The sequence below is a fragment of the Colobus angolensis genome, unplaced genomic scaffold, assembly GCF_000951035.1.
Source record: "Colobus angolensis palliatus isolate OR3802 unplaced genomic scaffold, Cang.pa_1.0 Scaffold10, whole genome shotgun sequence".
NCBI lineage: Eukaryota > Metazoa > Chordata > Mammalia > Primates > Cercopithecidae > Colobus > Colobus angolensis.
In genome coordinates, this window is record NW_012110919.1 from 13,702,495 (window position 1) to 13,728,855 (window position 26,361).

The following is a 26,361-nucleotide window of genomic DNA, read 5'->3' on the forward strand; positions in this document are numbered from 1 at the left end:
CTTCCTTCCTTCCTTCCCTCCCTCCCTCCCGCCCTCCCTCCCTCCTTCCTTCCTTCTCCTCTCTCTCTTTGCCTTTGCTTTAGTTCTTCTTGAATAAAGTTTATGATTGGGTATAATTATAGTTTATTCAAACCTTTCCACAGGACATGAATTCTTAGTTATTCAATGGAACTGTGGTCCCTTGAAGAGCCATCTGTGTTTATATGCTACTCTAAGGTGATGGTTGTAGTAAGAATTGGCCTCTGCCTGCAGCTGGTCCCAAAGCGTGGATGTCTTAGCTGGAGAACTTAACATCTCCTGAATAAGGTGACTGGCCACTTGAGCTAAGGCACCAGCCTGGCTTCTCTCTGCTCTGATAAGCCAGGATCTACTTTGCAACCACAGCAGCAGTGGTTTGGCTCCCATGGGGGGCTTTGGCATGCTTTCAGTTCAACCTTTTCCTCCTGGATTGAGCCTTGAGCATGTCCATCATATCTAAGTAATCCTGGATTTTCAGTGAACCACTAGAAAGGGTGATCCTGGAATAAAAAGCATGGCAGGGGCATGGAGGACCAGGCAGAAAAGAGGTTCCCTTATACCATGACATCTTCAAAATAGATTACCTGGATGAAATACTTCACTTCTGGGTTAGTCATATTCTTGCCCCAAAGTGTCATCATTTGTTTGGTTGAGAACTTCTGTCTTACACCCTTTCTCAGCTCTTCTAATTCGCAACTTGGAGGATGGCGAGACTTTTTACTTCATTATCTATGAAGACCCCAGTCCTACTGATTAAACCAAAGGATCTGAAGGAGAAGATCTCTAAAATCTGAATTCTGTGATTCGGTTTAACTGTCTTCACTCTCAGGGAAATCCAGCACTCTTGCTCTCATTCACTCCTTTTCTTCTGGTGGAAAAATATTAAATTAGTAATGACTTTACACAGCATTTCTGCCCTCTCTTTTCCTTCTGGAATTCTTTCTTAGTTGACCCACTTTGATTATGTGCTGTTGTCTGCTGGCCAGAAGAAGAGCAGCTTAGAACCCAAGCACATCTTTACCTACTTCTGGATCTTAGTGTCCTAGTCTTCAAAATAAGGTGATTGAACCAAATGATTTCTGAGGCCTCTTCCACATCTAACATAGTGTTCCTGGGGTTCTCATGGAGCAGAAACTCAGGATTTCAGATATAAAAATAGATCTGTGGTGGGGTGGTAGAGGGGAGTGTTTTCTAGGAGCTGTAATCAAAATGCAGTGGTTATCGTCAGACATCAGAAGTCTTCTATCACTGGCCGAATTGTGTCCAAATTCATGTGTTGAAGTCCTAACTCCCAGTACGTCAAAATATGACTGTATTTGGAGACGGAGTCTTTACAGAGATAATTAAGTTAAAATGAGGTCAGTGGGGTGGGCCCAAATCCAATCTGGCTGGTGTCCTTTCACACAGAGGACGTTTAGACACAGAGATATGTATGGAGGGAAGATGAAGTAAAGACACAGGGAGAGAAGAAGGAGGCCACGAACAAACCGAGGGGAGGAGCCCATGACAGAGTCTTCTCTAAGGTTCTTGTAAGTGCTGAGACTTTGATTTTCGACTTTCAACTCCCAGAACTATGAAAAAATCCATTTCTGTGGTCTAAACTACCCAGCCTATGACACTTTGTTATGGCAGCCCTAGCAAACTTATACATCTTTTATATCTGATCCCAAAGTGCAAAAAAGATGAAGAAAAGTGCAGTGACCTCTTCTCAAAAGTTACCTCACAGACCTCACAGGGTTTTAGGCAATACCAGATGCCCTTTGGCCTAAACCCTGGACTTGACTAAGAAATGCAGCCTCCAATGATGTTGCGGGAAAAGGGAATCTGGGAACTTCTATGACACAATTCAGTCTTGCTGAGCATTTGGGGCTAATATTTAACTCTGAACATATATTGACATAGGCAATTCTTCCATAACAGATTCATACAAAATTTAAAAATGCATATAGAAGCCTTAATTTTTATTTGAATTCTTTTATTTAATTGTGTTTTAGAGGCAGAGAATAGTGTGTCTTTTTTGCCTCTTTTATAATTTTTATTCTTTTTTTCATTTTTGCCACTGTCTTTCTTTAGGCTTTCTAGGGCATTACATTTTTGTTTTCCATTTTCGCCATGTTTCTTAGTGACATTCTCTAAAAGGTTACTTCTATTTCCATCACATCATCATCTAGCTTCAGCAGGCCTACTTTTCTTCATTTCCTCTATTGCATTTTCTGCTTTTCATTCTTGCTGTCTGCTCCTCTCTCATCATCCTTGCCTCTGTCTGCTTAGTCCTCCTGTCCTCCATTTTCCTTTTTTGCCTTTGCATTCAGCATTTCTACTTCCAATCTCCCTCCTCTGCTCTTTCTTCTTTCCTCTGATCTGCAGACTTGCTTCTGTCCCCTCCTTCTGTTCCCCTCCTGGATGTGTCTTTGGCCCACCTTTCCTTCTCCTCTCAGACTTCATGTTCTTGTTGGTAGATGGGGGCTGATACTGTAAACATCACAAAAATAATTGCATTGAGAACAAGTGTTTCCCATGGTGTCCCTGAAGACAGAGCCTTTGAATGAGTTCAGAATGCCCAGGCTCCATATGATGCAGGAGACAGCACTCGTGCTGGAGAGAGGTCTAGACCTCAGTCACAAAACCCACCATTCCAGAACTTTGGGACGCATCTCTTGACACCTACCCCCTCCCCATTTAGAAACCAAGAGGCGCTGGGTCACCTGGGAAGAGAAAGAATGAATCTGCCTTTGCCCCAGCAAGCACACTTTCCTGCCACATTCACTTAAAAGTCTTTTCTGAGATCCTTGCTTCCTGCCTGGCCAGTGGCTACTGTGTTCTGTGTGTGTTGGGTCTTGCCCAGTCCCCTTCCATCCTTCAGAGGGACTCCCTGGGGTCACATCTCCAATAAGCCACCGTGGTCCTCTTCCAGCCTCAGCTGAGGTTTAAGATCAGGAAGCAGCGAAGGTGTCATTGTGAACTTCTTGATCTCTCATCTTGTGCTTTTGCACAATATTATTAGTTCTAGCTCCAAAGATTAAAACCACACGTTGGCATTTCTTTTTTCAGCAGAGTCCCCAAAAGACTGAAATGAGAGCTATTTCTTTCCTTACTCAACTTTCTTGCCTTCTCTTTTTCCTCCTTTACCTTCTCTTTATTTCGTATACTTTCTACTTAATGGCTAAAATTTTAATCTCTTATATTCTTTTGTTCATTCGTTCACTCATTCAAGAAAAATCGATCAAGTGACTAAATGTCCATTGGATATTTTTTGTACTTCTGATGGCATAGATGGTACCTCTGAGGTTTGTTTACAGTCTAGCTCTTAGAAAATGATGCCTGCAGATTTTGATCATTACAAACTTCTAGGCATTCTTATAGCCAAACAGAAATTTCTATTTTTAATGTTTCTTGTTTAATTATGTTTGCTACTGAATATGAATTTTGAATAGTTCCCATTAGCCTTTTATTTTCTTTGCAAGATTACAGAACCTCAGAACTTGAAAGGTTACAAGCTTTGTTATTAAGTACAATTATGACCGACATTAATGATGGTCCAACAATTACCTCATGCAGGCATGTGTAAAGCATCTCAAAATATATGCACAAGCTACTTAATTTTGACAACCAACTGATGTGGTAGATATTATTATTAACCCAATGTTACTGATGAAACTGAGGCTTGGATATGTTACATTATTTGGCAAAGGCTCTCAGCTGGTGTATGAGAAAGCCAGGACTTCACTTTTGTCTGATACCAAAGCCCATGTTTGTTTAGCCACTGTTTTGTTACATCTTCCAATCATCACATCGTCCATAGCGGTGGAAGGGGAAATTTGCAATGCAGAGTGACCAAAGCGATGAGGACATGAGGACGTAATCCATCCCTTTGGTGCAAATGAGCTTTTTTGACTTGTAAGCCAGGAGACTATGGGGCAGGGTTTCTGCTCGGCCCACCCACATGCACGAGAGAGACCAGTTGAGGATGGGTGGATCCCACCCAGGTGGGCTTACCTTCTGGGTCTTGGGCATGTCGGTGTGGCGCTGGGCACGGACAGAACGGGCTGACTTGGCAGGCTTGAGGGGTGCGCAGTACATCTCCAGCCTTCTCAGATCACAGCTCCGGAAGCAGCACTCATCCACGATGCCTGTCTGAGGCGCCCTCCGACTGCTGGAGCCATACCCTGTGGGCTTGTCTATACAAATCAAACAGAGTGGCCTCATGTTAGGGTGGAATCTGTTTTCTTCGGTCTTCCACCCAGCTCCTGCCTCTCCCCACATCTAGTCAACCTACATACTCTGCAATGTCTCAACCTCTTCTTGAAACTTCCCCAGTGATTCCTGACACCGCGGATCTTTCTGAATGCCAGTATGTCTCCTGGAGTCTGTACCACATTCATTAGCACTAACTCATTCACTACGCTATTTGTGGTAATTCTCCCCAAGTTTTGCAACCTGTAGGCAAGGATCTTGTCTATGCCCAATCCTACTCTTTTCTTATATATTGGCTCAGAGGATGATAGAAATATTAAAAGAAGACTGTGCATTGTTTTCTTAATCTTGTTGGCAACTCTGCATTGTTTTTATAAGCAGGACAGCTCACATGTTTGCCTTTTTGTTTAACTGCTCTGACTACATTGTCAGGCTGAACATCAAGGAGGTTTTAAGTTTAGAAAGGGCTCCTCATTTTACTAATGTGAAAACTGAGACTCAGAGGTGGCAAAGACTTGCTCAAGATCATTCATGCAGTAAATTGTGGAGTCAAGATGCAAACTCAGATCTACTTGCTGCAAAGCCCAAGTGCCTCATTGAGGAGCCCAGGAGAACTGTTATATGACTCTGGAAAAGTCACTAAGCTCTCTGGGCCTCAGTTCGCCCATTTATATAATGGAGTTAATAATATCTCCCTTGTAAGAATTATTTGAAGATTAAATGAAATCAAGTATGAATAATGCATAGCACAGCACCTGACATATAGTGTCGGTCCTAAATAAATCATAGCCAGCTTTCTATGAACACCGTTTCCAGGGTCCTATGTGGTTTGTGGAGAAGCATTGTCATTATTGACCGTATACAGAAGTCTTGGGACTTGAAACTAATTACAATACCAATCTAGTAGGGCTCCCGCTCTTATCACCCCAAGAGACCAGAACAATGAATTCTATTTCTTATCGAGTAACCACCAAACTCAAACAGTGAACAAAATGTCCATCTTTCATGTGATTCTGTTCTAGCTCAGGCAAGGGCAGAGGAAAAGAAACTTGCTTTTTCTTCTCTTCCCTTATCTCTGCTGGTCTTCTCCACGGATGCTTAGGCTTTATGGAAGACATTTTATAAATCACAGGCACAGAAGAATCCAATTAATTAATCTGACATGTATTCAATCTTAATTCCTGACAGAAGAAAACATTACGTTTTAAATCACAAGTCTATGTTTTTGTAATAATGACACCATTACTTGAGGATAGGGTTTTGAAAGTCAGAATCCTCATGTATTTTGCACTCCTTCATTGGGGGAGATCAGGCCCATGGTAATGGCCTGCTACCAAACCAGTTTGGCTGCCTCCCTGCTGGAAGGGCCAGCATTCATGGCATCCTCTATGAACCCAAATGCTTTCCTGATGCTTGGCACAGGACCCTGGTGGCTGCTTCCTCCTGTAAGGCAGGTTTATTGTCATTCTTAGGGCAGCTGGAGGTAGTAACTCAGTGAGGGTTCATTTGTGGTCTTTCTGGGCGGGGTATGCTGTGCAGCTCTCGGAGCAGACCCTGTGGGGTCTCGATGGCTGTGGCATTTGGGAGGGATTGGGCCCTGGCAAGCCGCGCCTCAGCGGGTCCCCTGAGCAATGTAAACAATGTTTTTTTGTTTTTATAATCTTTTCCTGGAACCATAAATTAGAGGAAAGACACAAATGGGCTTACACGGTCCTTTGTAATCCGCAAAGGACTTCTACATACTTTTTGCTAAGTGGCTAGCCAGTAAAGCACAGCTGATACCCTTTGGATTCTCTCTTGGGGGTGGGGAGGAAGGAAAAGGTGACTTGGCCTATTTTGTGATCATTGTATCTTTTGTCCATTACAGGTAATGATTGCCCTTTGTTGAAACTATAAATTTCTTAATGGGATGTAATTGGGATTCATTTGTTGATTATGAAATAGTAACTTGATATTTGGGGGTGGGCTGGTAGGAGGAGCTCCAGAAACTTTCAAGGTTAGCCAACTCAGAAACAACTGATTTCAAAATTTGTGGTTAGCCTTTGAAGACAGATAAAGGCAGGCTTTGGGATTCCAGGACCTATTTAGTATTTCCCTTTCAAGCTCCTCTAACTTAATTCTGCTTCCAAGTCCCACACGTGCTGGAGCTCCTTGTCTGCTATAAGAGGAAGACACTAACCTTCATCTTGGGATGGCAGAGATCATTTCTATGATTGCATATTCGCTTCTTGGTGACTATAAACAACCATGAAACTCACCACATGTCTATTTCCTTTTGTAAAATAGAAAGTCATCATCATCACAGCAAAAAAAAAAAAACAAAACAAAAACAAACAACCAAAAAAAAACAGGAAATACCAGGTATTTGGTTTATCACCTTGCTTAAATAAGCTCAGAGTTTGACATGAGTCAGTCAAACTCTGAGCTCATCCAAACTCTAGCTCATGCTTTTTAGTCTGTAGATCGATGGGTTTAGGTACAGAGAATTTTAGGACTTTTCTGCAATGTTCCATAGAGAAAGTTGATCTTTGGTTCTACGTTTGTTTTTTTAAAAAATTATTGTTGAAATAGTGGTATACAGACTTAGATTTTGCCATAAATATAATTACCAATTATCTCTAGTGGCCACAATCCTAGAGAGATGTTTTTCTTTGTCTCCTCATAATGTCTACAATGGACTTATTGTACGTCATTGGGAATATATGAATATAACAAGTGTTTACCTATTGCCTTTTGAAGTTTAATTCGTCCTTTGAAGTGCCCTGTAAGCTTGATTTCTTCTGGCTCTACATCAAAATATTTAACAAACAAAAATCTCATTTCTCACCAATTGAAAGATCACAGTTGAAGGTCAAAGTTTTGTTCCATATCTTCAAATGCTACATATTGTTTCTTTTTCCAGAACCACAATAAAGATATTTGCTGCTATGGTCTACAACTAGAAGCCTGATACAATGTAATTTATTAGAAAGGTAATAAAACAATTTGCTTCAGTATTTGACATTTTCCTATTTGAGCTAGTTATTTTTAATGACTTCTAAATTATAACTATTGTCATTTCGACTAATTTTTAAATGAGATAGAACTAATTGTTCTATCTTTGCCTTGAGAAACTCTTCATTAGGTGTTGTATAATTCTGTTCCAGTGGGCAGAATCAGAGCTGGTAGGTGAATGAAAAACAAATATTGGCTTAATATAAGAAAAGCATTCCTAACAATTTGAATTTACAAGTGTTAGATGTGGGACAGATTTCAATGAAAAGTAATGAACTCCCCATTGCAGGAAACAGTTCAGTAAAGGCTGTAATAAACGTCTGTCAGAGATCCTAGCAGAAGATTCCTATGTTGAACACAGTGGATGACTGCTATGGTCTTTTCTATTCCAGACATTCTATAACAAATGAAGAGATGAAGGAGAAAACTGGCTTGGGCCCAATATTCAGTATGGTTGGAAACCACTTCAAGAAAGTGGTTCAAATATATTCTAACGTAGAAGGTGAAAAGTTGTTTTCTATCTATTTGAAGTTCCCCAAGATGCTCTATACACTTTTTAATTGTCCTTACTCGATGCTACAAAAAATAAAAAGAAAAGAAAAGACAGGTGCGTATAGTCCCTTCTACAGCAAGGTGTGGTCCAAGAGTTCTGTTGTACTGGCGTGATGAAGTGTTCATGCACTTACTCAACTGTTAGAATGAATAGGCATGTACAAATGCCACATGATTTTTCTTGCTGACAAAGTCTTGACATTGAAAATTTACATATTTATATATTTATTTTGTCAGTTTGCTTCAAAGGTTTCATAGCATGTGGACCAAAGATTGCTTACCAGACAAGTTGGCCACCACCTAACCTAGACTTTGACTCCTCCATGAGTAGACATAATGTTTAGTTACAATGTACTGCTGTATCTTAAAAGTTGGCCAACAGACAGAATTCCAATGGTTAAACAGCTGGCTTCTATAATAACAGCACTTCCCTTTAAATAATGCATGGTCAGGGGAGTAATTCAATAATCTTCAGGGCAAACTTGCTAGTTACAAGGGTTTTGGGCAGAACTGTGGCATCATCAAAACCACACCAATTAGCTGAGTCTCACATTTTGTCATGGATGCAAGCAACTCGCTCCCCTCCATCTCTGAAGGGAAATGTGTAATGCTGAGATTTAACTGGGGTCATCACTTCTAGAACAAAGGAGTCCGGTCGTTCATCACTGGTAAAAATGGTACTACCTCCTCTACTGATGCTGCCTAAGTTTGTGTTTCTTATAGATTTCTGGGAATGCAGTTGACACAATGTATTCAGCTTTAATTTCCTTTGAAACTTCCCATCTTGCTTGTTTTATTTTAACTATTTCAACTCTATCATTGGAAAGGGAAGACATTGATTTGAAGAGTTAGTATTTAAATAATAAAAAATGCAAACATTTTCGAGTTGGGATACAACTAGTTCTTAAGATATACATTTGTTATTCTTTGATTTCTAAGGAATAAAACTATTCTTTGGAAATTTGCTAACAGGAAGAGTTTCCAAAGTTGATCACTTTTTTTTTTTTGAAAGGAGGAAGAAAGAGGTAAGACAATTAACTTGGATTTTAAGGGCTATTTCTAGAAAATGCTAAATTATGTGTCTGATAAAAAACACAAATGAAATTATTAGCTAATAAGAAATGAATCTGCATTTCACTTAGATTAACTAAGGATTGATTACACAACCAAATATTACAGTTCAGATCTGAAGAATCTGGAAACTTAGGTTTTTCACACCAGTTATTTATTTCAGAACTCCAGACACATTGCCAATTTAGAATAACTTGGAACAGTTAGTTTTTTAGGGCAAGATTTTCTCCCTGGGCTGCCTTATTTAATATAAATTCATTTGGTTTGCATTATTTTGCATGGGATACCAGTAGGGAAATTGTATAAGATATGAATAATCTTAAAGTAGCCTTCATTTTAGCATTTTAATTACTATTTTCATTTGTGGAAAAGGGAGAATCACCTCCCAATATTTCCTACATCTCTGATGGCTTTATAAGGAAAACTTGAGTCCTTTCATAAATTTCTAATGTAAGGAAAATTGTGATTATATTATTACCAAGACCCCAATGTAATACATTGAATGGTTGATAATTCCAGAATTCATAGGATTTGCATTTACTTTAAAACCTTTTGACAGTCAATATTTTGCCTTTAAATTTTTTTCTATTGAAATCGCAACTTCAATTAAAGCAGTTATTGAGTTATACATTGTCATGTGCTTAGTAAAGATATGGAAAGAAGCTTTTACTACTGTCAACTGGCCACATCTTTTTACATTTAGAATAGCATGAGTATGTACACACATATACTCAAACACATATTAGGGAATTAAGTGAATTACTGTGGTATCAAAGCTGCTGTAAAACACTTTGAAATTAGGATTTTTTAAAAAAAGATTTTCTAATATATCTATTGCCAGCCTTATACTTTGCTAGGAGACCCTGTACATTTCTGCTTTTCTGTGGAAGGATCTTTCCAAGTAAGACTGACCTTTGGCATCTGTAAAAGTGAACACTGAGAAAATGTTCTCTTTTCTATGAACTGCATGTCATAAACTTTTCTCGAAAACCTATCAAATTTAGGCATCGATTTCACTTTTGGCCTGTGTTAATTTTTAATTGCCAGTGTTTGCTGGTCTCACTACCTCTCAGTTGGACGAGGTCATCTTTTTCTAGGAATTATGGCTCTCTATGACCTGCCCCCACCCTCAGTACTCAGCAACTTTTTCTCAGCTACTAAATCCCCATAACCCAAAAGACGAAAGTGTTCCGTTACCCAATGAAGTCAATGTCTTTGTTTCTCTGAGTCTAAAAGGAATGAAGCAGAGTTCTATGGGACTGCCCCTTTGTTGAGAGCCTCCTTTCTTTAGGAAACCCAAGTCAAGAGCAGGTGTGAAAAGAGTGCTATTCAGCTCACCTTGGTTTCCAAGGCCAGGAAGCTAAAGTGCAAGTCCTAGGGGCAATAACAGCAAGAGATTCAAAGCAGAAACATTACTGTTTTAGGACTCTTTGGAGAAATGGGCAGACAGAGTGGGAAGCAACATGATGTATTACTTTAGCCTGATACAATGCCCTGGAGGATGAGCGTCTTGCCAGGACAGCACAATTTACTAGCTTAGGTCTGATTCCAGGGCTTGGAGGAGATAGATGTAGCCAACAAAATTATACTTTGGCAAAAGAAATGCTTTGCTGGACAGAAAAATGTTGTCCTAAGGGAATGGTTTGGTTTATCAACGTCTAAGGTGAAAGATAATCAAATGCCAAGAGGTCATTTTTATGTTTGAATTATTTCAGTAGGGCCTGCTATATAAGTTAGCTACCATTTTCTAGTTACATTGTTTGTATTATTTAGAACATATTACAGAATTTGAGTATGGTGTACCTCTGACATCTGTCATACCAATGACAGAAGCAATATGTGAAGTGGCTGAAAGCACAAGTTTTGGAACCAGACAGTCTGGATTCTACCACTTTTTTACTATTAAGCTTTGATTTGGCAAAGCACTCAGTCATCTAAGATTCAGGTCCTCATATGTAAAATGGATATATAAGAGTACCTCCCAGGACCCATGTGAAGATTAAGTGAGAATGTATGCAAAGTGTTTTGCACAGTGGCTGGTGTATAGTAAACTATATAAATGTTAACTATTATTATTATGGTGTTGAATTGGTTAACATAGCTAGTTGGGCAGGTATCCTCTTTCTCCATTAATCTTAAAAATGCATCCTTTCCAAAGTTTGGTTGAAGCAGATAGCCTTTCTAGATATTGTTGTTCACTAAAGTAAATGAATAGCTGTTCTTTTGAAAGAATATCCAAACTTTCTGTTGTATAGACTGGTCTGAATAGTTTTACTCTAGAATAGACACTATGAAAATGAATCTTTCAATCACGTCAAATAAGGCATATGGGCTTATTTTGACCCCTTGTTACCTTTGATTTGTCCCAAATAATCCACTGGTTAAAATCATTGACTTTTTGGTATTTATGTCAATGCTTCTTATTTCAAAACAATGCTGCAAGGCCTGGGATGAGTGTGGTGAAACACATGGTCAGAATGGTTTCCCAATCACTTTCATCCAGCATAGTATTTCTCTCATCTCTGTCTACTTCGTGCCTCATCTCATTCTGTTCTCTTCTTTTTCTATTTCCTTTCCTCTCCTGCTACTGACAGCCTTTGACATTCTTTTTATTCACTGATGTACTTTTGAGCAAGGTTTATGCCACTGTGGAGTTTATGGTAGGCTAGGTATTAGCATTTCATTTCCTCCCTGGAATGACTGAAAACCAGGGCTCCCTCTCCTGCCAGCCATGCTTTGGGAATAAACAGTTACCTGGTATACAATATCACCAGGTCCGCTTAATCACTACTCCATCTTGGACCCATGCCTGAATGAGATGAAAACAGACAGCCAGAGAAGGAATAAGAAGGGATGTTGAGGAATCGCATACATGGGCCTTAGCTATCTCATTTTTTTTTTTTTTTTAGAAAGACTGACAAAAACTGTAAGCTGAGACTGGCTCCAGCCTGGAGATTGTAGCTATGCCACCAGCATTATCTCCCGTACTTACACTCTTATTGTTATTTTACTCTTTCAGATGTGGGAAGAGAGGCCTTGTAACAAAACGTAAGGCATTTGTGAGTAGAGGGTAACGCCCTCTTTCTGGTGCCATAGAAAGATGAATCAGCCAAAGGGATATTAAAACACATTCTCTTTATTTTTAGTTTCTCTCTAAAGTCTTTCATTTCATTTTTTCTTTGCAACTTGGCACCTGCCCTCTGTTCTCAGGGGCCCTGCTCCCCGTTAGTCTCCTCACTCAGGGATCTGTTTTTTGCTCAGGGCACTTCTGGACATTGTCCCAGGGGTGGGAGTGACATGGTCAGGATGGCAGGTGAAGGGGTGGCGGCTGCCAGAGAAGTCTGGCGTGTCTGGAGGGAGAGTGTTGGGAGGTGGAGGCTCCTTAAAGAGAGGCATCCGGGCCTGCATCAGGGAGTAAACTGTTGGAAGACAGCCTCCACAGCAGCAGAAGCAGCCCTTGGCACTGTCGCAGAGAAGGGAGCAGCCAGAGTCAGCGACAGATTGAACACAAGAGAGAGGGAAGGAGGGAGGGCGAGTGGGAGGAGATGGTATGGTGTTACATGATATAAATAACTGCATGGTGCAGACTTGAGTGCCAGTTGGGTTGTGTGTGATGTCCCTTTCATGCTGGTGTATCAACAGTGTTGTTCTTGGATTGAGAGGTCCTGGGGAATGTTTCTATAGCACCTAGCACAGTGCCATATGCAGAGAGGGAATAAAAACAAGGCAATATGGTATATTGAAAACAACATTGGATTACAGCCCCAAATCCTCTGTGTGGATGCACAAGTCACCTAAATTCTCTGAGATTCAGTTTCTCATGTAAACAACCAAATGTACTAGATAATATCAAGCACCCCTTCCAAAAAGATGACCCTAAATATCCAGATGGTCATGCACTACCCACTTTGTAATCAATAATGTGTGTGTGTGTGTGTATATATATATATATTATATATATATAATATATATATGGCATATTAATGTTTATATATATGGCATATTAATGTTTGTGTGTGTATATATATGGCATATTAATGTTTCTAGATAATAATAGGGGAGTACAGTAGTGAAGAGAAGTTTGATGAGAAAACCAAGAGTTTCCTCTTCATTAGATCTAATTTTGGATGTAAACAAGATTTATAAGCGGAATTTAAGGAAAGCAGGGATTGGTGTTGAGTTTGATGAAGGAAAATGTCTAATTTGGAGTTAGGCTTGATTAGGGGAAGGAGACAAGTCCATCTATATGGATTGCAGAAGCCAGCTCAAGGTAGGGCACAAAGAGCCCTTAAGAGAATCATTTGCTGGAGCTGTTGAAGCAGGTGATAGACTCAAACTACATTTTGAAAACCGGAGTCCTAAGGAAAGAGAGATGGCCCTCACTTCTGTGGGCACCCAGAAATGAGAGTTAGTATGAGAAGAGTCTTTCTAACTATCCTTGGGCATGGCCTTTTACTTTTATTCTTCACAAAGTTGCATCTTCATAAGGTAAGCAAATGACTCTTTCTGCCCTAGGAGGACTGTTAATATTGTTGACCAGATTGCTTAATTTCCTAGTGTTCAATATAGACCAATGTTTTATTTAACTAATTTGCTTGGTGTCTGTCAATTCTCTGTGTGATATTCACTAATTTTCAGGTGGACAGATGCATAGTTTCCTTGGAAATGTCTAGCCATAACTACATGTTATCTTTGATAATATGAATGGGCTTCCAGACAGGACATCATCTATGCCACTGGTATCTAACATCTGCCCAGAATATAAAATCAGAAGATAAAGATTAAACATAGTTTTTCAAATGCCATCCTCTTCTTTTTGATAAAATAAATTACTGCTAAGGTCAGTAAAATTTAAAAGTCTATACAAAGATTGCTCAAGCATGTTGTGGTATTATTTTTTCAAAATGCCAAGCAAGTATGCAGACTGAGGCTGAATCGTTCATTTAGGGTGTGATTACATTATTTCAGGAAATTTCAGATAAAATCTGGACTCATCAGACCATTATATCTTTTCTTTCTGTAGGATTTTGCTTCTATTATTTCTCTCCCTTTTATTCTTAATATGTTATTGCTTAAACATGACCGTGAAACTTTAAGTGCCTTCCTTAAACTATTGTATTTTAGAATGCCATATATCTTAGGATATTGTAGCAAACTCAAGGACAACTGAAGAGGTTTCTTAGTAATATTCTGGCCTTCACTGAGCCTGTTTTTTAGCCATTACACTCCTCCCAGTCCCCTCCCCCCTGAAAACTATTTTTCTGAATTGAAGAAATGAACTATGCATAAGGAAAAAGAGAAAGGTGTGGTTAAGTTACAGTTTTTCTCCATGCTAAATCATGTTCTTATCTTTATTTCATCTGGGACCAACATCATGCCCAGATTCCCAAACCTCCTTAAATGCTTTTTAACAAATATAATTATCCATCGAGAAAAATCTCTGATTTGTTTTACCGAATTCAGCAAAGAGAAATATTCTCAGCTTATGATATTGGCAGGAGAAATCATACTCTTCCTTATTTTTCTTTTTTCTTACATACTCAAACATGCTGTGAATGGCCACATCACTCTGCCTTGGGGTCCACTCTGAGGCAATGGCCTTTTGACCTTCTGGCCAACTGCTCACTTCTGTGAATTTTCTTTCTGAGAACTGGAGACTGTTGCCCCAGAAGTCATTTTCCAATTTATCACAGAACCTATCCATGGTTACAGAATTAGTTGGCCTCCTTGAGAATATGCAATGTGAGACCTAATGTGACACACAGCTGGGGAAGCTCCTTTGGTGCAGGGACACTGGGCCAGGATAACTGCTTGTGGGCCATTATATTTCCCTGGACACTTGCTTTCTGTCTGCTGTCTTTGTCTCACATCTGGGTTTGAGAAAGCTATGTGGAGGCCTCACTTATGCCGATAGTTAGGCATAAGTAACTCTGCCCCACTCTAGCAGAAGTGAGGGCCTAAGTTCAGGATTTAAACATTCCTTTCTGATACACGGTCTTTCAACAGGGCAGACTCCATTCTCTCTTCTCAGCTTTCCAGTCAAGTACCTGCTACTTTATAACCCCAATGGGAAGCCTCTTCCCCTTGGGGAAAAAGGAGAATATCAAAATCCACTGACCTCTTGCTGGGTATGGTCTTTTTAATCTCCACTATGTTAACTGAATGCCTATTTATATAAAAGCTACATTTAAAAACCTTTAGGCTGATAAATGAAATGACCCTCAAGGTGTTGTAGCAGCTTCCATATGATAAGGATAGGAGGAAAGAAGTGAAGCTTTTGACTCTGAGTAGTAGGAGTTCTGATAAAAGAATGTAGACAGAGTTACACACATCCTTATAACTGAACTGTACGTTCAAGTCATTGAAGATGACTTAAGAAAAAGAATTTTAGTAAAAACTGGACTGCTGGTTCAGGAATATTTTAATCTGCTTCTAAAGACTTGCTAAGGTTTATTTTTCTTCTCAAACAACTTGTTCATCTTCTCCTCATCTCTCTTCCTTGCTCTGGTTCAGGAAGACACTCTGGTAAAAGTCACTTATGAAGTCCTAGCCTCCTCATGTCTTCTCATCAAGCCAGTGCTCCCACGGTCCACTGAGATCTGCCTTTGGCAGTCATTTCCCTCAGTTGGACTCCGAGCCATCATAAATTCTTCGCATTTTTCAGAACATCTGTGCCTTCTTTTGCCACATCTTTTTTCTTGGTACTCAACAGGTCACAAATCACCCTGTACTTCTCTTTCCAGGCTGTTGATGTCTTAATACTCTCTTTTCAAACCAAATTCCTCTCTTGTGTCTGGCTGTGGCTCTTGGCTCCCCAGCCTTCTCATCTCCCCCATCTGGGTTAGTCATCTGTGGCATCACCAAGGGGTCTCTTTCTCTTAGCCTTCTATCTGACCTGAACTTTTGCGTTTCTCTAAATGTCAGAGTGACTACACATACCACATTACTAGGCTTGAAGCTTAGTTAAGTTCTCTAATGTGATTTAAACACAGGAGGGCAGAAAACACTTCCATGGAAGCATGAATGCCTGAGAAGACTCAAACTTAGAGGATACTAATTAGCTACTGAAACAGAAGGCACTATAACAAGACCCAAAGATATAATCAAATGAAGTTGAAAACGATTCCATTAAACACAAGTTTCTCCTTGACATTTAGAAAAACCAGGGCCTTTGCAATAGTACATTACCAATAGCTTCCCTTTATAGAGTGCTTCCTACTAAGCTACTATAGTAAATATTACTTTTCTTGTCTTATTTACCCATGTGCAGTATCTACATGGAGTCAGCATTATTACTACATCCATTTTACATTTTAGAAAGCTGAGGCTTAGCAAGGTTAAGTAACTTGACCCAAATCATACATCTAGTAAGTTGCAGAGCCAGGTCACCTTAATTGGGGACACCTTGAAAGTGAGAGAATTCCCTGGTGATGAAGAAATCTGAAGCTGATACCTTTACTGGGATCCTTGTGGGCACATGATGCTAATATCAATGAAGAATATGGATGAAGGCATCTAAGCGGACCCACTAGCCCCAGGGTTTGAGCACATGCAGTGCACAGAGTTTTATCCTAGGTGTTCTAGAGAATGCCAGAAGGAATGCCATGCATAGCTTTTTCCCTTGAGACAGAAGTCTGTGCACTTCTGCAGTTTAGGACATGGCTCTTGCATGCTCTAAAGTTATAACAACTTTAGCAGACACCGAAATAGAGAAGTTTTTACCCATAATCTTGATATCCCAGCAAATCACTTTATCTTCATTTTTCAAAATTGTTTCTGTTTCTCATCCAGATACATACATTATTTTGGCATAGCTCCAGCCACAATCTAAATTTAATGCAGTATTTTATTTTTTCCCACTTAACATGACATTGTAAGCATTTCCCATATTGCTATATAGTTTTCATAATTATAATTTTAAAACTGCAGAATATTTGACTGAGTAGATATGCCATCATTTGTTTCTTTAACCATTTTCCTATTACTAGGCATTTAGGCTATTTCTACTTTTATCATCATTTTAACTAATGCATCAATAAATGTCTTTGTACACATAACATTCTACTACTCATAGATCATTTATAAGAATAAATTCCCAGGAAAGGAATTACTGAGTCAAAAGGTATTATCAGACAATCCTATTTTGATGAAAGCCCACAATTTTGCATAAGGACTAGAGGAATTTAATCAACAAAGCAGAGAATTATATCCAGATTTTCTCCCGGGATTAGAAAAGAGACAGCCAAGGTGGGGCACAGACAGGGATCTTACCTGTGTCCTGTGAGTTAGAATAAATGAACCGATTTCTGTTTTCAATTACTAGTGAAGTTTCCTTTGAAGGAAACACGGGGCGTAACCAAGACTTGAGTTTGGCATCCAAAGGTTTTCTAAGTAGAAGTGAAACCAAGGAAAATGAAATTGATGAGAAGAGACTCTGGTTCTCTCAACTTTGAAAATTACCAAGTACCTATGAGGTTTCTTCTCTAGGGTAGGGAGATGGGTTCATCACACAGCTGCCAAGACAGCACCACACCTCAGTGTATGGGAGTGGGAGAGTTTGCATCCTAAATAACAAAGGCTCTGCTCCTGTGCTCCTTCTGAACCCAGGTCCTCTCTGGAGAACCTGGCTCCTCCCTAATCTGGTGTCTCTACACCTTTGTTTGGGTCATGATATCCCTGACAATCTGCCTTCTCATTCAATCCAAAATTTGGCTGAACACTCCTGTCCTTCTTGCACCACATTATTATTCTCCTTTTTATAAACATTCGATCACATATGTTTCTTGAGCACCTACTGAAGTCTAGATGCTATTCTCAGTACCAGGGATAAGAAGTTAATAACACAGACAAAAACAGGATAACAGGTCACTATCTCCTTATAATCAGGATAACTGTAACAAACTTAAAGGCAACTGCAACGCAGGGATGCTGGACTCAACAGTTCAAGGATAATTGCTCAGAGAAATTGTTGAAGTCTCAGTCTAGCAACACAAAATTTCTTCAGGCCCCCATGAGAATTCTTGTCTGATGACTTCATTCCCATTAACCTTCTAAATATGGAAAATGATTACTTTGTGTATCATAAACAAGGTCTTAACTGTATATTAGTCCTTTTTTTTTCTGTTTTGTGAAGACTCGTATATTCTTTCCAGTTTGATTTTGAGCATCTTGAGGGCAGAAAGTGTCATCTCATGCTTCTGTGTTTAGAAGCACAATACTGGGCACTTGGACACTTCACGAGTACTCACTGATTGGTCAATTGACAAGTTGGGTACACAAATAGTACATAGAGAGAAGCAACAGAAGAAATTCGTACTTTGGAAAGAAGAAACCTAACACCAGGGCCAGTCTCTGTGTCTCCATTTCCTTTCTTGTTAAAAGACGATGATCATCGTATTTCCCTCTCCAAGGTTGTTGTGAGTTAAGGCACAACGGGAGCTTGAGACAGCTTGTGGCACTGAGCAAGCACTCCCAGCATGTCATCTCACATCACCCTCCTTAGCATCATTATGATGAACTGATTGTGACGTTGTATGGTGAAGTGCTTAGAACACAGGCTCTGGAGGAGTTTGCCTGGGTTCAGGTGCTGGCTTAACCATTTCTTTTTTTTTATTTGAAAAACAAATTTTTTGATTTCACATGTTTCATCACTTGAGTTCAGAGAGCATTTCAAAAGTACAGTCATCTCTGTATTTGCAGATTCCCTGTCCACAACCATGGATAGAAAATATTTGAAAGAAAATTAAAAATAACAATATAACAATTAAAAATAATACACATTTTAAAGATACAGTATAACAGGTGTTTACTAGCATTTACATTGTATTAGATGTTATAAGTGATCCAGAGATGATTTTAAAGTGCACAAGAGGAAGTGCATAGTGCATACATGCAAATATTAATACCACACCATCTTACAGAAGAGCTTTGAGCATACCATTTCTAACTACGTGATGTGAGGAAGCTCCTTAACCTCTCAGGTTGCATCCAAAAAGAGACACATACTCACCTCACAAGGTGCTTGTGATGCATGCATGAGTGAACACTTATCCATTGTTAGTTAAAATTATTCAGCAAAGACTCAGTGAATGGCCATTCTGTGCCTGGGCCTGGTGCTCAGAGTATAGAAGAGGACACAGGATACACAGTCTCCCCACCTCCCCCTGCATGCCTGCAGTCCATAATGTGTTTTGGCATCATCAATCCATATAGCTAACTCCAGAGAGTGCCTGGCAGTTCAAAAATCATTTTCACATATATTTTGTGCATCAGCCATTTCAACAACCTTATGGTGCCAATGGAATTATTCTCACTTTCATAGATGAAAAAACTGAGAGTTTAAGTGGCTTATGAATCTGGAAGTTCCTTTGATTTCAAATGGCAAGACTTCTCCACCCACATACTTGTCCCCAAACCTCATGAAAGGATGAAATTCAGGCCCATAAATCTGTGGGGGTTCCTGAAGCAGGTAGTCCCCAAGATAACTAACACATACTAGTGGTTTTCAAACTTGAGCCTGCATCTTTATCACCTGGAGGGCTCATTAAAACATGACCAACAGGCCCCACGTTTAGAGTTGCTGTTTCAGCAGGTACTGGGGTGGTGCTCAAGCACTTGCATTTTCCACAGGTTCTCAGATGATGCCAATGCCTGTGTGCAATATCAACTTCTAATATGTGTGTATAATATATGATTAAGTCCTGGAGCACTGGAGAGAAGGGAAGAGTCAATAAAGACTGCAGTCCTGGGAAAGACCTGTTAGACTTTCTTACACAGAAAGCCTTCATATCACTTGTGATAATTGCCTAATAAAGCTATCTATATGTCAGTCTGGTAGCAGAACCAGTCTTATTGCAAAACGGAAAGAAAAAATTTATAACCCTTCAAAGTAAGAAACTGAACTGAAACAAAAACACATGTTGACCTTTTTCCCTTCCCAGCATTTTTTATTTGCACAGTCTGTGTCCTTCTGAATTCCAGCTAGCACCTGAAGACAACAAGCCAGGTCTCAGGGAAGGAAATGAGAGCCTTAATAGATGCCCCAGCCAAATGGAAAACTAGAAACACAAGCCCGTCTTCTGATATTGAAAGCTGCCTTTTCTAAATACCAAGTTCAATTTATTTTTAAGCTTTCAAAATTGTCAGATGGCCAGTCAAGCCAACCTGCTCAATTGTAAAATTCAGCTCAGAAGACAGACTTCCCAGGAACCCAAACCGACCTTTCCTATGCATTTGCCCTATAACCTCCTAGGGTAATGCAGAGAAGCGAAAAAGGTAGTGTGGGTTTGGGGCACCTTCAGTACCACATCGTCAAAATATCCTTTCATGGATCATTCAAACTTCGTGGCAAAGGAGGGTGAAAGGGAATACACCACTGATGATTGCCCATAGAACCATGGTAATTATACAAAGCAGAGGACATTTAATTTTGCAAAAAAAATATATATATAATTTGTTATTTATCAGTTAGTTTACACCTAATCATCAGAATTTCTCAAGCGAGTGATAGGATCAATCTCACTGAGGAAACAAGGTTAATTAATCCAACTGATTGCATACATAAGTGGCAGGAAGAAGGTACATGAAGCTCTATTTCTTTTCTGAGCCCTTCTGATGAGACTGTGCATGCGGTTCTCATAGCTTTAAATCCAACAGCGCCTGAAGGCAGGAAATCCATATTGGGAGTGCTGGGAGGGGAGGCAGGGGCCACTGCTGGCTTCCCAGTTAGAGCATTTCTCTAGGTCCCTGTTTCTGTTTTCCTTTAAATAAGAAGTTGGGTTTTTAATGATTCTCTTTCTAGTCACTTCCTTCCTGCTGCCTTGCTAGGTCATTTCAGCACATGCTTTCTCAACGAATCTATTTCTGGAAAAGACAGAGGAAAAATGACCTCATTCACTCATTGAGAAGTCAACGGGGCATCCCCAGGGCTGGCTGGTACCTCTGTGTGGAGGGGTCTCCCTGGCCTCCCTAGCGGTTTCTCATGCAACAGCCACCTCGGGACTCTGCAGAGGAACCTGGCACAGGTGCACAAACACATATTAGCACCACTTCTGTGGTGAAGGCTGAAGGTAGCTTGAGAAGTGATAGGATGTTTGGTCTTGTCCCAAGGAGCACACAAGCTAATCAAAAACACGGACCGAGATTGTCTCTTCACTCTGTTAATTTTTCCTTTGCTGTGCAGAAGCTTTTTAGTTTGATGTAATCCCATTTGTCTATCTTTGCTTTTGTTGTTTTTGGGGTCTTGTCCAAACTAATGTCAAAAGACAAATACTGTATGATCTCACTCGTATATGGAATCTAAATAAGTTAATCTCATAGAAGTAGAGAGTAGAATAGTGGTTACCAGAGACTGGGACGTGTTAGGTGGGGAGATAGAAAAACTGTTCAATGGGTACAAAGTTACAGTTAGACAAGAGGAATAATTTCTGGTGTTCTATTGCACAATAGGGTGACTCTGGTTAACAATATCATATTGCATACTTCAAAATAGCTAAAAAAGAGGATATTGAATGTTCTTACCACAAAGAAATGATAAAGGTATGAGATGATCAGTATGCTAAATACCCTGTTAGACTTTTACACAATGTATGCACGTATCAGAACATCACATGTACCCCATAATTATTTATAATTGTTATGTGTCAATTAAAAGCAAACATACAAACCAAAACACCATGGACCAAGATGTCAATATGACCAGAGCAGAAACCTATTTGAACCTTAGCAATGGACAGACAGGTCCTTAGAAATCCTCCAGTTCAGAGATGCATTTTGGTAGGAGGCATATCAACCCTCTGCACGATGTATAATTAGGTATGTTGGTGGATTTTCCTGGAAAGAAGACACTCAAAAGATTCTCAAAATACTCCATAATCTGAGAAAACTAAAGAAGCACAGGTCACCTGTGACCAGGGTCACAAGAGAAGCTGAGGCAAAGTCAGGAAGGACTCCCTGCTTTCCTCTGCAGTCTTCTTTCTATCACACTCTTTGGAGACATCGACGACTGGCCTGCACATTGGCTGCTGGTGATTTGGAATCACATCCCAAATGCCAGATCCAATGTCAAAGGACACCTACGGATCCAAGAGATCTCAGCTTAGCATTCACCGAAGAGTGTTCTTCAAGGAGTTCCGTGCAAAAAGCTTAGGAAACGGCTGTAAATGTTATCTTATTTTGCAGAGTCTTAAAGTTCACCAGCCTATTCAAGATTGTGGGGGAACAGCCTATTCAGGTTCCACAGTGAAGAAATCTGTTTCATGGTACTAAAGTCCACTTTCTCCACACAATAGACCACCCGACTCTCATTTTCCAGAAATGTCCATTGACTTCCTGAGGAACAAAGGTGACTGTATCCTGAAATTCCTTCTTTTATCTCTTCTTTTGATTAAAGAACATGAGAGAGTCCTTTGGGAATGTAAATAATTACTGAGTAACAAGGCATTATAAACCATGAACAGCCCAGAAAAAGTTACTGCTGGGTCTGTGAGAAGAAGACGTGAGGGAAGTAGGTTTGCTGTAGGGGATTGGTTCAGAATAACAGAACTCTGCTAGACTGAAAGGTCTTCAGGGCCTCCTTCTGAGGGGGATCTCCTCCATCCAGTCCATCTAAGGCAGTACCACCCGCAGGTTCATCATCCCATTATTTCTTTCAAAATGTTGATCAAATTTGACATGGTCTTGTTTATTTGTTACTTGACTTGTAATTTGTCTCTGTCCTCCCCCATACCCATTGGAACGTGGGATCTATGAAGCCAATAGCCTTTTATTCCCTATTCACTGCTGTAGCCACAACACTGGCAACAGTTTTACACAGAGTAAGTGCTTAAGGAATATATTTTGTACACACGTAGGAACATGTTAGTGAATGGATAAAGAAACTGTTCATCACTGCGTGTCCAGTGTCTACCCTGTGTTCAAAAGATGTTTCATGAATAAATGAATGGAGAAGGGGTGGCCTGCATTGTTTTTCATGCTCAAACTATGCTTGTGAGTATTTGGAGAAATGAGTGCTATTCAGGCCCTTCTTGGATTGATATAAAATTGAGTTTCCTTCCTCAATGACGAGTAATAGACTAGAATGTTTTTCAGATGGCACTAAGTCAGGTAAAGAAACATTAGAAGGTAGGATTTGAATTTAAGGAGACCTTTAACAATTTAGAAGCGAGGAGTCATTAAAAACAGAAAGATGTTTAAAATAGACAAAAATGGGCTCCATCTGGCAGAGACAAGTACTATAACAAAATAGCTGTGGGCCCTGAGTGAGCAGGAAAGTACTACAACAAATTGTAATATGAGGCGGGTGTATGTAGAGAATTATGAAACGAAAGCCTAGAGAGTAATCTTTCCACAAAACTTGGCATTGCTGAGGTTTTAATTAGAGTGGGAACTCAGATTTCATTCTCCTATTTTAAGGCTCATTTGGAGAACCTGGAAAAGATCCAGCTAGGAGAAAAAAAAAAAAAAAAAGATTAACTGGGTGAAAAATGAAGTTAAGATCTAACCCAAAAAAGGAAGGGCTAAGAAGTGACTTAATCACCAGCACCAGGTATAAGAAGAGTGATTATTGCACAGAAGATTCTTCCTCATGTCTTCTGAGGACTAGACAAGGGTAAACAGACTCTGGCCACATTGGAAGCATTTCCACTTGAACATCGGGAAGAATTTCTCGATTATAAGGGGAAACATGCTGACCCCAGGCGCTGTGGGAAGCTGAGCAATTGCTACTCTGGAGATCTTTAAACGTACGATGACAACCATCTGCCTTGGAAGGCTTAGCTAGAGGCGAGGGACCAGACCTAAGGACCTCTTGGCTTTCCTTCCATCTTTGATTCTTACGGCTGCTAAGCATCCCCATTCTACAGAAATCCTCCATTCCCGTCATAAGACAGACCCCATACTGTCCAAATCTGCATGGCTTCCCCTGAGAGGAGCTCGATTGTTCTCTTCTGAACGGGAAGGAAACCGATCGTGTTGCCTCAGCTGCTTCCCTTCTCCAGCCCCCACAGAGAGAGGACAGCTTTGGTCCTGATGGACCTCCGCAAATACTGGGATGGGCCTGCTTCTCCATTTGTGTGGGATTGGAAGATGTGGATTCAGTTGGAGACAGCTGCTTTCTCCAAGAATCATGGAGTGTCAGCGCTGCAAGACATTTCAGAGCGAATCTACACCCATCTCCTTGCTACTCAAATCAGGAAACTGAGAACTTGGAAGACTAAATGATTCTCTCCAGGTAGTGCAGCTGGTTCTTTTTCCACGGGACTAAAATCCAGGCCTCTGGCTCCTTATTCTACACTATATCCTTGCTACCTGTGTTTCTGCTGCAGTTAGAAGGAACATTTTTAATGTAGATAGAGTGTCTAAAATCCTATCTTTGGTAGCTGGACTGCAGGTGAAAAAATGAGCAAGGGAGAGCAGAAATTCTAACAATAGAATTTCTGGCAGCATTATTCAACTTGAGTGAACAAGGATAGGTCACTCAGACTCTCCAGCAGGTCAGTTTCTCTGTACTTAAGTGAGGCATTTGGGCCAGGAACATTTTAAGGCTTATACAAACTGCAATATGTTATGATTCTGTGATTTGAAATTTTAGCTATGAACATAATAATGAATAGAAACTCAGCTCCTGGTCTACAGGAATGAGTTTTTTGGGAGATCATTTGTGATGTAACTGGATGGTGCTCAGTCCTTTCGAGACTCTAAAATGGCAATTTTCTTTCTATTTTTCAAAGTAATTTACAAATTTAATATTGTGATGGGGAATATGCTTTAGCACCTGTACAAGGAAATCTCCAAGCCTCTTCTTCTATGCAGTCCCTTCACTGAGCTTTGGACAGGCACCCTAGTGACTCATGGGAATTATTTTCTGAAAGCTCTATTATGCATCAGTATCTCTGAAACCAAAGTCAACGTCTTTGCCATTGACCAAAGTCAATGTCAACCAGAGTCAAGTCAACAAGGTCAAATCCTCCTTTGGACTTGCTCATATCTGCACCATTATCTTTTTGCTTACCCAGACTCAAAATGTTACAGTCATCTTTGACTCCTTTCTGCTCCTTTAACCAGGCAGGTAATATATTGCATCATGTCTTTCACTATCATAGATCTCAGGTCCTCCCACTGTTACTGCCTGCTGCTCCTGCAAAATTTCAGGCACTCATGACCCTCCTGCTTCCAGCTTTTTCTTGCCCTTTAGATGAGCTGAAGCAAAGGGGCCGGGAAATAGAATAATGATTTCAGGAATGACAAGTGGGAGTGGGCCATATTTGGGAAACAGGGTACAGAGTGAAATAACTTGAGAGAAGCATGATACCCCAAATCTTCAGAACTCTTGGGCAGAGCATGGGCTTCCCATGGAATGTGAAAAGGGGTCACAAGTTATTTTATGTAGATATTGGAGAAAAGTGTGACCCAAGGAAACTGGAAAACCTGAGTGCATCTGGTTTATACATATGCTATATCATTTACCCTTTACAACAATCCTATGAGATAGACACTGTTATCATCTTCACTTTACAGTTGAAAATAGCGAACCACAGAAAAGTTTCTTTATTTGTCTCAGGTCACCCACTTATTAAATGCCCAAACCAGGATCTATCATAGACTCAGGATCTCAAGACTTTCTGAGCACTAAATCATTCTATTACACTGTTTTTTCTTCTTCTTCTTCTTCTTTTTTTTTTTTTTTGAGACAAGGTTTTGCTCTATTGCCCAGGCTGGAGTGCAGTGGTACAATCACAGCTCACTACAGCTTCAACCTCTCAGGCTCAAGAGATCCTCCCACCTCAACCTCCTGAGTAGCTGGGACTACAGGCATGCATTATCATGTCTGGTTAATTTTTAATTTTTTGTCGAGATAGGGTCTCACTATGCTGCCCAGGCTGGTCTCAAATTCCTCGGCTCAAGCAATTTTCCTGCCTTGACCTCTCAAAGTGCTGGAATTTCAGGAGTGAGCCGCTGCACCTGGCAACACTGCTTCTTAACTTGAGTAGAAACTTCCTGCCTAGACAGAAGTCATTGGGAAAGCTTAGTGCATCTTAGAGTATCTTCTAAGAGAAAATTGATGTGAAACCATGGGGAATAAAGCCCAGTACTTGACATGGGATTTCAATTCATTTACTTGATATGACATAGTGGGTGATGCAAAATAGGTACATTTTTCTTTACCTTTTTCCACAAGTGACTTTTCACTTTAGTTTGCTTGGCCTGATAAACAGAGTGAAGTGAAAATGCATGCTCTTTGCATTCTAAAAACCTCACTACCTCAACCCTATCATTTTACGCTCCTTTTTATTAAGCGCTGCTGATTCTAATTGTCATCTCTTATGATACTGACAAGTTTATTAACTGCTTCTGTCTTGTTTGACACCATCCAACAGTAACAGGAAAAAAAGGCAAGTGAGGATAAAGACATACTTTTGAGCAGCCACTCATTTGCTCTAACACATCTGGCTAATGCATAGAGTATAAAATTGCTCAAGAAATATGGCCGCCAGGAATTTTGTTAATGTTTTTGTGCCCAAGTTGATCTAAACT

The 26,361-nt window shown here is 40.0% G+C and overlaps 1 protein-coding gene across 5 annotated transcripts in view; it reads right to left on the reverse strand.

Annotated features, from left to right (window-relative positions):
- IGF1 (insulin-like growth factor 1 (somatomedin C)) overlaps positions 1-26,361 on the reverse strand; it is an 82,696-nt gene that overhangs the window by 19,773 nt on the left and 36,562 nt on the right. For 2 of the 5 annotated variants that reach the window (XM_011935027.1, XM_011935035.1), the window contains exons 3-4: positions 4,015-4,196; positions 1,977-2,490 (exon numbers count right to left, since the gene is read on the reverse strand). In XM_011935027.1, coding sequence (XP_011790417.1) covers positions 2,266-2,490; positions 4,015-4,196 — 407 coding nt within the window. In that variant the 3' untranslated portion in view covers positions 1,977-2,265. Of the gene's footprint in view, positions 1-1,976; positions 2,491-4,014; positions 4,197-26,361 lie in introns of those variants that run through there. The other 3 variants (XM_011935045.1, XM_011935053.1, XM_011935039.1) reach the window with 2 other exon arrangements.